We start from the raw sequence: 11,379 nt of genomic DNA on the forward strand, positions 1-11,379 counted from the left end.
AAATGAAAATAAGTCATCATTTTCTTATCCTCATCATGTCTTTCTAAACCTTGATTGCATTATTTTACAAGTTTACGCTTGCTGTTATTTTTATGGAGCACATTTTTTAAAATTATTATATGGAAAGGAGAACAGTGATTTGTTTTTTTTCTTTTTTTACTTCAGAAAAGTCTAAATATATAAAAAGTATGGGATTGTAATCAGTGTTGGGTGTAATTAGTAACAAAGTTACTAGTTACTGTAATTAGACTACTTTTCCGTTGAAAAGTGAAGTTAGAGATTACTTTTCATTTTTACTTTTCAATTATAATATACTTGCCTTAAATACTGTAATTCAATAGATTCATAAAGAAGAGTTGTGTTTTTTTTTTAGTTATACAAATATATTTTGCACAACAAATCTTTTTTTGAAGGTTACATTTAACATTTAATAGGCGATTTAACATGCTTACGAAACAATGAGTTGAGTTGGAAATTTATGTCAATGTTATTTATGAAATATGTCATATATAAATTTTTAGTGTTTTCATATATATATATATATATATATATATATATATATATATATATATATATATATATATATATATATATGTTTCATTTTTAATAAAGATAAAAACTTTAAATTTAAACTTTAATTTCTATGCATTGAGATTAATAGAACTTTTTAGTAGTGCTGACTTAAGTTATTCAATTATTTATTGAGAAATTAAGTTACTTTTCAGATTTTGTCATTTAAAAAAAAATCAGAATTAGTAAAGAATATATTTTTAAAGGTACTTACCCAACACTTTTTGTAATGATATGTATATTGGTAAGAAATTATTTATTTTCTTTTGTTTTCTCAGTCTGGGAAGTTGCTAAGCTCATCTTTGCCAATATTTCCTCCACTGAGAATCACCACCACATTCTTGTCTTGAATATCTGGTATTTTGTCATTGATGATGGCAGTGAACGCAGCAGTGCCCGAAGGTTCAACAACCAGACCGGCTTTATAAAGTGTGGAAACTGCAGATTTGATCTCCTCGTCGCTCACCAGCACGATCTTCTCCACATACCTCTGACAAAGCTGATACGCCAGCGTACCTGAAAATAAATCACAAAATGTGGGTTTCAGTTCGCATGATTAAGAATGTAGACAACGTTATGATAAAAACACACTATAAAGTAGATTTCATACCTGCAAATGGAGGCGCCAGTCCTGAAGCAATGCTTTTAGCGTCCATACCAACAGGCTTCTTCTCAATGAAGCTCTTATACATTGTACAAGCTGTTGAAAATCAGGTTTATTTAAGATAATGTGTATGTCAACGGAGCAAAAGTGACATTGCAGGTCCTCATTCATCACATTAATAGAATGTTATCATTTGCTTACTCTCATATATAAAATTGATTTGACAGCATAACTACTGAATTTTTTTTTATTATGGTTTAATTTATGCAATTAATATAATTGCTTAAAGGGTTAGTGCAGGTTTAACTAAAATCATTTAATGAATATGTTGTTAATAAAATTTATAAACATATCGCTTTTATTTCTGCCTTATTGCCAAGTACAGAACGTACACTACAAGTACAGAAATAACCTAAACTAAATAAATTAAGCCTTAATAAAAATATATGGACATTAAATGATGACAAAATTCCTGAAGATACTGTGTCTAGTGGCTCATAATGGAATTTTCTGCAGACCTGCTAGGACTACAGAGAGATCCCAAGAGGTCATGAGACGGGGCGTGAGATGGATTAAACCTATCTAACTATTAATCTATGGACCTCATATGGAGGTTCCAGAGGTCTCGGCGAGGATGCACCATCCCTGAGAGATGAGGTCCTTCCTCAAGGGAATTCGCCACGGAGGGGCTGTCACTAGGAGTGTGACTTCAGAAACCCATGTCCAGTGGGCCACAGTGGTGCAACAAGTAAGACCTGCTCTTCATCTTCCCTGACCTTGTACAAGAAAAGTTCCAGTAAATCCATGCCAAGGGGGGTCTCAGTCAGGGAAAAGAACAACTGGTTGAAAGGTTTTAGAAAAAGCAAGCAGTTTGACCTGGGCTTCTCCAAAGTGCTCCCATAAAAGCTGGACTGCAGAGGCATGAGCTGACATGAGAGCGCATTGGCTGCATGGTGTGACTCCAGAGTAGCAGACAGAGAGCGAGATGAGACATACATGAAAGCATATACCGCCCATATGGTTTATATGCACCACCTCAGCTGTGCTGTCCCTCCTGACCAGCACATGTTTCTGCTACAGCACCGATCTCAATCAATGAAGAGTGAGAAACAGTGCCAACAGCTCCAGGCAATTGATATGCAACTGAGGTCCGGTCAGGTGACATGTCTTGCAAAGGTTGACCACAATAGCATACTAAAATACATGCATACAGACCTGCAGCTGGACCGGGTTGATGACACCTCCAGTCCCGTTGCTGAAGCAGCCCAGAAAAGAACAGCTATCATGTTAGGCCGCACTCAACCTATACTATCCGAACCATGCCCAGGCCCATTTCCCAGATCGTTTGAGAAGTGTGAGTGCTCTGAATTGGACTCAGGCGTTCAGTTGCCCGGCCCCGGCCTGGTTGGAAGAGGTATGCCAGAACGCGGTTTACTTGGGCTTTGATGCGGTACGCTTGTAGTGTGAGTGCAAAGCATGCCTGAGCCCGAAACTAAAGACGAAATGTAACTTTTAAGGGACTGTTTCATATGTGTTTATTAATCATTCCTACTGTTCAATAAACGCAAACTGTCATAGTTTATTAAAGACACCAACCTCTCACTGCACGACAGCGAGAGCGCTTTAAACTGAGCAGTGGATGAACCACCACAAACTCTCAGAAAAATCTCAAAAAAATCTCAGCTGCACAACAGACATGTCCTCGCAGTGAGGTCATGAGCTTTCCAAAAGCACCACTACATTTGATTCGGTGCTTGTGCCTATCATCAAGGGGACAGGAAAGCACTACATCCAGTAATGCACGGTTGGAACAACATCTTCAAAAAGACAAGTTGCCTGACCGTGTTGTTCTCTAAGGGAAATCTGCTCTTTTTTGGATTCCTCTTTTAGGAATACCCAGGCTGTTTCTCAATTCTAAAAACAATGAGAATGGACTTCTTGGCGTTCTTGTTAAGATTGTTCTTGCCAAGTCACCTCAGAAGAATGAACTCGGGAGACCACAAGAACACAGAACATGTCCTTTCAGAAGTGAGATGCTGCGTTCTTCCCGATGGTCCCTTGACCTTCATCCATTTTTATGAAAAATTATTTAAACGTTACAACATTCATACAACGAATTATTGTTTATCCCCTTTTCAATATATATATAACATGTACAAAAACTTTACAAATACACTTTGCACAATACAAATAACACAGATTTTAATAGGAATTTCAGCAAATAAACACCCTTAATGTGTTCATGCCTTTATTAAGATTTTCGTATTACTGTTTACTTTCACCGTCTCATTTAGGGAAACTCCTGAGATAAATCTCTGAACTTTATTAATAAACAGGTATAAAATACTGCACTTGCCACCTCCTTTATTCAGCTGCAATGACTTCTGGGACTTCTCAAGCAAGTTTTGCGCTCAAGACGGTCCTCGATATCAAGAACGCATTTGGGAGTTTCACCCGTCCTCCGTTCTTACAGTCTTGAGTTTTGGAACTGAACTTTGGCAGTTGATAATGACATTACACGAGGATGCAAGAACGCTGAAGATCGCATACTGAGAAACAGCCTGGCTTCAGTCTGGCTTGATCTCCTTCAGAAGGAACTGCACTTGATTCATTGATTCAAGTTCACTGGCATTTTAAGTAAAAATCATTGAAGTTTTCGCACATAAACACTTTCTGACATTAACACAAAATATAAGAGGAAATTTTAATGATTCACCTCCTTCTGGTTCAACTCCATAGATCTTTGTGTCTTCACAACCAGACAGTTTAATGGCAGCGGCCACACCAGACAGCAACCCTCCACCACCACAGCAAACAACCACCACATCTGGATAGGGTACAACATCCAGGATCTCAAAACCTAGGCTACAGACACAAGAATCCAAAATACATTTCATTATTTGTGTTCAATTTATTGCATACAGAAAAATTTAAATAGATCAAAAGCTGTTCCAAAATGTCCTATTATGTACATTTTAGATACTAATAAGAGCTTAAGGACTACAGCAGCAGCGCACCCTGAATAAAAAAAAAACTCCATCACTGTGATGTGTTATTAGATGCATATTAGATTATTCGGTCCACATTTATGCCTTAAAGAGATAATTAGCCCCCCCCCAAAAAATTCTATCACCATATCAATATGAAAATCAGTGTCTGTTTTTTCCAGCATTTTCAGTATATCTTCATTTGTGTTTTACAAAAAAAGAAACTTTTGAACAAGTGAAGGATTAGTAAACAATAAGAGAATTTTCAGTTTTGGGTGAACTTTACCTTTATGGGTACATACACAACATAGAAATATATACACTTTTGTACTTTTTAGTATATAATATGTACCACTGATGTATTAATATGGACTTTTTAATTAATAAAAAATTACCAATTTGATGTCAGTTGACTACCTTGATGTCAAAACTACATAAAATTGACATCTAAAATTGGTATCAAAAAAGGATTATAGGACAGTTCTATAGTTGATTTTTGACACCAATGTAGTTATAAATTTGTAGGTATACAAAAATTCTGTGTAAATTTGTTATTTGGACCTAAAACTTCCAAATGAATAAACCTTTTCTTATATTAAAATACTTTTTGTGTCATTAATTTGCTGGTCAAAAGGTCATCATTGTGTGGATGTCAAATAGACGTCAATCTTTTTGACATCATGCTTGATGTTAATATGATGTTGTTAAGACATCAAGTAGCGGTTGAATGTTTGCACTTACACACTAAAGTAAAAGGAAAACATTATAAAGCATCATACGGTATCTTTAGACACCACACGTTCTTAACCTGGAATGTCCAGCGATGAGGTCTGGATCATCAATGGAATGAAGGAAAGTCATGCCGTCCTCTTGAACACACCGGTTAACAACATCCATGAGATGAGTAGTTGGGACTCTTTCAACCTCAACTCCTAAACTCTACACATTTGACACATTTCTTATTAAAGAATCAATAAAGGAAACTAAGAAAGTGCATCTGCAAAGTGTATATAAATGAGTGTCGCACTTGTATAAGCACAGATCTGGAGATGGGAGCGGTTTCTGGCATCACCACTTTGCCTTTGGATCCATAATGCTTACATGCATATGAAAAAGCTTTCCCATAATTCCCAGCAGACATGGTCACAAAATGGTCCCCTTTATGTCTCTTGGCAAACTGGTTTGCAACACCTCTTATTTTAAATGAACCTACAGGTAGAGGACAAACAAAAGACTTGAGATATTATGAATACAACTTTAAAGACACTTTTTTGAAAATAGGCTCATTTTACCACTCCCCATAATTAAACAGTTCAAGTTTTATCATTTCTGAATCCATTCAGCCTAACTCTAGGTCTGGCGAAAGCACTTTTAGCTTAGCTTAGCATAAATAATTGAATCAAATTAGACCATTAGCATCTCACTCAAAAAATAAATAAATGAAAAAAAAAAATGTATAATTTTAAAGCTATTTAAAGCTTGACTCTTTACTAAGTGGTGTACTATTGGAAAATGAAAAGTTGCTATTTTAAAGGTCGATTTAGCAGCGAGGTGATTATTACTCTAGAATAAATTTTAGACTCTAGAAGTAAATTTTACAGCCATCTTGACCTGGACATTAGCAACTTTTCATTTTCCATCAGTCTTAGTACACCTCAGTAAAGAGTCAAGATTTAGGAAAATTTATCAATAGTTTTTTATTTTGAGTAAGATGCTAATAGTCTAATCTGATTCGATGATTTATGCTAAGCTATGCTAAAAGTGCTTCCATTAGACCTGGAGATCAGCTGAATGGAATAAAGAATGGTAAAATTCAACTGATTAACCCTGTGACTTGTTAAATGAGCCTGTTTGTTTAAGAAAACAGATCAAACATGCCACAAACAAACCTGTGCGCTGCATGTTCTCCAGTTTGATGTGAATATTGCAGGAGGTGTGGAGGGGCAGTGTGGTTTGGCTCCATGGGATCAACGGTGTCTTGATAACATCCATGGGGCTGGATCTCACAGTCTCACAGGCCTCTCTGAGCATTCCTACAGTAATCATGTCTGCTGACACATCTCCCATTTTTTCTGATTTGACAGGTTTGTTTTTGTTGCTAAATAAATAAATATATAAAACTGTAATTGTGGTTTTGAATGAGATTAAATAATCAATTTAATCAATATTTATACTTATTTTATCCTGAAAAGGATATTGTTTTATTATTGTGTTGTTTTATTAACAAATCTGAACTAGTTATTTATTATTGGATTTATTTTCTCTGACAAAAAGATAGAAATTAAAGGTCTATACAGTACAGTTTTTTTCAAGTATTTTAATATAAGTTAACAACCTAGCGAAAATAATTTTAAAAACAGCACGAAAGTTTTAGCTGCATTGTATTTGTTTTTAATTGCATTTATGCAGCTTTTATAATCTATTGCATATTTCTGTATGATATCATATATATATATATATTATTACCGTAAAACCGGGAGTGCAATCCAAAATATAATGCTGGATTTTTTAAACTGCTTTTCCAAATCTAAGCCTTTCATTCGGCGTTCTCTCGAACGGTCAAAGATTACAGAATAATCATTTGGCGGCACATTACCAAAGATTGTGAAGATGCAGGATTATTCCTATAGGGGGAGCCCGATGGCCCGATTAATTATTAAAATAAATTAATCCATTGATCACTAGACTTTTATACAGGTTAAAGTATACAAGCCATACTAATTCAGTTCAGACAATTATGGCTTTTCTTATTTTCTCTTTTAAAATATTTTAATTATATTTGTATTGCATTGTCTATACTGAACTGAAAATTCTTAATAATTTTTAGATATTTTTTTGAAGATGTAAAATAATTCCCTAAACTAAAACTGGTCAACAAGGAAACACAATAGATTTCAGAGTAAATAGAAGTATTTTGAGCAATTCCAGGATGTGACATTTGCAGAAAAAAATTAAACTACGATTTCAGAAATAAAAAAATAACAAAAAATTATCTGTAAACATTTTTTAAATATATTTAAAATCATGGAAATGAACATGCCTTACGAATGTGACCAAAAAGTAGGTCTACTTGCATTGAACTATTTGTACTGAGAATTTTGTCTTTTGGTTCTGAAGCCACATATAGCATTTGCTGAATCAATAGAGCTTCAATGCAAATCTGTGACTCTCTCCACAGGTGTTCTGTTGATGGTGTTCTTCTCTCTCCCGAAATCCACCACCAGCTCCTTGGTTTTCCTCACACCACTTCACAACCAGTAACCTTCTTGATGTGTGTACTTCCCACTGCCACTGTGACGCCATTTAAACGCATTCATTGTATTTATTTATAACAATTTTAACTTCAAATAAAATAAAATGCGGTATAGGTGAATTGCATATATCATTCGTAAGCGTGAATGAGATTGTGTAAAGTGTGTAAATTAGTGTTTGGGTGCTTCCCAGCGCTGGGTTGTGGCTGGAATGTTTTCTTATATAAAACATCCCAGAGTAGGTGGTTCATGTTGTGGCGACCCCTCATAAATCATGAACTAAGCCGAAAGAAAGCGAGTGTAGAGAGAACCAAAATGAACAAAAGCTGCCCATGCCTTTATGATTTGTTTTGTTTGTTTTTGAGATACATTTTAAATTATTTTATTTTAGTACTAGCGCAGCTTCAATTTTCCATAGAGGACGACAGCGCAGTGTTTGATAATAAATAAAAAAACAATACTTTTCCCTTCTAGTTTTTCCATTTCTGTGTTTTTTAAACGCCACGCGCTACTTACAGTGCGACGGTTTAAGCGGTTCGAGTAGGAACTACATCTGGAACTATAGTTTCATATTTATATGAGGCCATATAAAAATAGACGTCAAATAATTAATACTGGAGTATTACAAACGATACAGTTGTGCTTTTGGTTAAAATGTTTTTGGTTTGTGAACAAATAAACAAGGAAGGACACAAACAGGCCAGTATGTAAGCATTGCATATATATATATATATATATATATATATATATATATATATTTATTTGTTTATTTATTTATTAATATGTAGCAATGCTTACATATTGGCTTAGTCCCTTTATTAATCCAGGGTTGCCACAGAGGAATAAACCACCAACTTATCCAGCATATGTTTTATGCAGCAGATGCCCTTCCAGCCGCAACCCATCTCAGGGAAACATCCATACACACTCATACACTACAGACAATTTAGCTTACCCAATTCACCTGTACCCACATCTTTAGACTTGTGGGGGAAACCAGAGACCTCTGAAGAAACCCACGCTAATGCACGGAGAACATGCAAACTCCACACAGAAACACCAACTGACCCAGCTAAGGTTCGAACCGGCGACCTTCTTGCTGTGAGGTAACAGCACTACCTACTGCGTGTTATGAAGCGGACAGGAGACAGAGGTAAGGAAACGTTAGGGTGTTTATTAAATGACAACAAGGAGCACATGAAGGATAGCCAGGAGGATCAGGAATGATGTTGGGGTCTTTTCCTCCGTGGCTGGGTAACAGGAATACACGAGGATGGACAGCACACACCAGATACAGCTGACAGAGGATGACACAGACTTGGAAGGACTGGAAGACAGGACGATTCGGGAGGACCAGGAAGACTAGGAGGAATACAAAGAGAACAGGTAAGTAAATCGTTTGTTTTAGCTGAGGATGACTACGCTGAGTGGTCGCTCAGTTGTCCGCTTTCGTCGAGACGAGCCCGGACAATGAGCGACTGGAGTGCTGTGCTTTTATCTGGTGCTCGTGAATGTGATGCAGCTGTGTGCTCATTAGAAGTCAGGTGATGGTGATCTTCGTGAGTGGGGGTCGTGAGAGCCTGACCAATCCATGACAGTACCCCCCTCCCCAGGGCCCGCTCCTGAGGGCCGACACCTCCGACGCCGTGGTGGTCTCCCTCTGCCTCTAGGCGCTGGGAACTCAGGGTGGCTCTCATGAAACTCCACCATGAGACTAGGATCGAGAATATCAGCTCTGGGAACCCATGTCCTTTCTTCGGGGCCGTACCCTTCCCAGTCCACCAGGTACTCCAACTGGCCACCACGACGTCGGGAACGCAAGATCTCCTTCACTGCGTAGACGGCTCCTTCTTCTAGGAGCAGTGGAGGAGGGGGTTCCTCTTCGTGGTCAGGCTCTGTGGAGGGAAGAACAGGATCGTGATAGGGTTTCAGGAGTGATACGTGGAATGTAGGGTGAATACGGTAGTGAGAGGGTAATTGTAGTTTGTAGGTGACGGGGTTAACCTGTTCCACGATGGTGAAGGGACCAACAAATCGGGGACTTAACTTGCGAGAGGGCAGTCGCATGCGTATGTCCCGGGTGGATAGCCACACCTTTTGTCCGGGTGTGTATCTGGGTTCTTCAGACCTTCTCCTATCGGCGGTTACCTTGCTTCGACGGACTGCCCTCTGCAGATGTTGATGAGCCTCGTCCCAGACTCTCTCGCTCTCCCGGAACCAGTGATCCACTGCGGGGACATCAGATGGTTCGCCATCCCAGGGAAAGAGCGGTGGTTGGAAGCCCAGGACGCACTGGAATGGCGTGAGTCCGGTGGAGGGTTGCCGCAGTGAATTTTGGGCATATTCTGCCCAGCCCAAATACTGGCTCCAGGAGTTCTGGTGACCACTGCAGAAGGTCCTCAGGAACCGTCCCACCTCCTGAATCTTCCTCTCTGTCTGCCCGTTGGTTTGGGGATGATATCCAGAAGAGAGGCTGACGGCCACACCTAGGAGCTTGAAGAAGGCTTTCCATAGACGTGGGATGAAACTGTGGACCTCTGTCCGACACAATATCTTCTGGAATACCAAATGACCTGAAGACTTGATTAAAGATATTGTCGGCAGTTTCAAAGGCTGTGGGAAGACCTTTCAGAGGGATTAGTTTGACAAACTTTGAGAATCTATCTACTATGACTAGAATACAGGTATTACCTTCTGACGAAGGGAGGTCAGTGATAAAGTCCACTCCTAGGTGTGACCAGGGACGGTTCGGAATCGGCAAGGGATGGAGCTTTCCAGCGGGTAGATGACGTGGGCTCTTGGATTGGGCACAGTCCTTACAGCCCTGAACATATTGCCTCACATCCCTTGCCATGTTTGGCCACCAGAATCGTTGGGATACTAGCGAGAGAGTATTGTTGATCCCTGGATGTCCAGTGCCTAGCGAGGTATGTAAGGAGTGGATCAGATCTACCCGGTGTTCAGGTGGTATGAACTGCCGATGAGGAGGGCATCCCGGCGGAGCAGGGGCTTCCGGAGTGGCAACGACTGGAGGAGCGTTCCAGGTGATCGGACAAATGGAGATGTGTTCGGGAAGAATCTTCGTTGGGAGTTCTTCATGATCGTGATGCTCGTGTAAACGAGAGAGAGCGTCTGCTCTTAGATTCTTGGGTCCTGGACGATAGGAAATGGAGAAATCAAAACGTGAGAAGAAAAGTGACCATCTGGCTTGACGTGGACATAGTCTCTTGGCCTCTTTGATGTATTGGAGGTTTTTGTGATCTGTGATCACCTGGAACGGATGTTTGGCTCCCTCCAACCAGTGACGCCACTCCTCCAAGGCTAGCTTGATTGCTAGAAGCTCCCTGTCTCCTATGCTGTAATTCTGCTCCGCCGGGCTCAACTTCCGAGAGAAATAGGCACAGGGATGCAGTCGGGGCGGTGTATCATGATGTTGAGATAATACTGCCCCGACGCCGGTGGTGGATGCGTCCACTTCCACCACGAAAGGAAGATTTGGGTCAGGATGAGTCAGGAGTGGGGCCCCTTGTGAACTCCTTCTTAAGAAGGCGGAAGGCTGCGGCTGCTTCTTTGGTCCACTCCAGTCCTTTGGGTTTACCCTTGAGGAGATTAGTGAGAGGTGATGTAATCCTGCTGTAGTCCTTGATAAACCGTCTATAAAAGTTAGCAAACCCAAGAAACCTCTGGAGCTCCTTAATGGAAGTGGGTTCTGACCAGGATAGAACAGCCTCAATTTTCTTCCCATCCATACGTATACCGGTTTGGTCAATGATGTATCCCAAGAAATGAATCGACTTCTGGTGGAATGAGCATTTCTCCGCTTTGAGGTAGAGGTGAGGTTCTCTCAATGTGTGTAGGACCTCCGCAACGTGTTGGCGATGTTCGGCCTCACTCCGGGAGTAAATGAGGATGTCATCTATGTACACTATTACACAGTGGTGAAGAAACTCCCGGAGGACTTCATGAA

General features: G+C 39.5%; 1 protein-coding gene across 1 annotated transcript; it reads right to left on the reverse strand.

Annotated features, from left to right (window-relative positions):
- Positions 1-751: 751 nt before the first annotated feature.
- LOC130222458 (L-threonine dehydratase catabolic TdcB-like) lies at positions 752-6,717 on the reverse strand. The gene is made up of 7 exons (XM_056455028.1): positions 6,628-6,717; positions 6,051-6,259; positions 5,189-5,370; positions 4,970-5,100; positions 3,891-4,039; positions 1,181-1,270; positions 752-1,086 (listed from the first exon to the last, which is right to left on the reverse strand). Exons 1-7 carry the CDS (start codon positions 6,699-6,701, stop codon positions 845-847), a joined length of 1,077 nt encoding a protein of 358 aa, XP_056311003.1. The 5' UTR covers positions 6,702-6,717; the 3' UTR covers positions 752-844.
- Between the last annotated feature and the right edge of the window lie 4,662 nt (positions 6,718-11,379).

This window comes from Danio aesculapii, chromosome 4, assembly GCF_903798145.1.
Source record: "Danio aesculapii chromosome 4, fDanAes4.1, whole genome shotgun sequence".
Lineage (NCBI taxonomy): Eukaryota > Metazoa > Chordata > Actinopteri > Cypriniformes > Danionidae > Danio > Danio aesculapii.

What these genes read in the sequence shown, in the direction of transcription:
- LOC130222458 (XM_056455028.1), bottom strand. Translation starts at nt 6,701, where the DNA reads ATGAAAGGCTTAGATTTGGAAAAGCAGTTTAAAAAATCCAGCATTATA. An exon ending in ATTGCACTCCCGGTTTTACG is followed by an intron (nt 6,260 to 6,627) that starts GTAATAATATAT and finishes TTATTTATTTAG; the next exon opens with CAACAAAAACAAACCTGTCA. An exon ending in CCAGATCTGTGCTTATACAA is followed by an intron (nt 5,101 to 5,188) that starts GTGCGACACTCA and finishes TCAAATGTGTAG; the next exon opens with AGTTTAGGAGTTGAGGTTGA.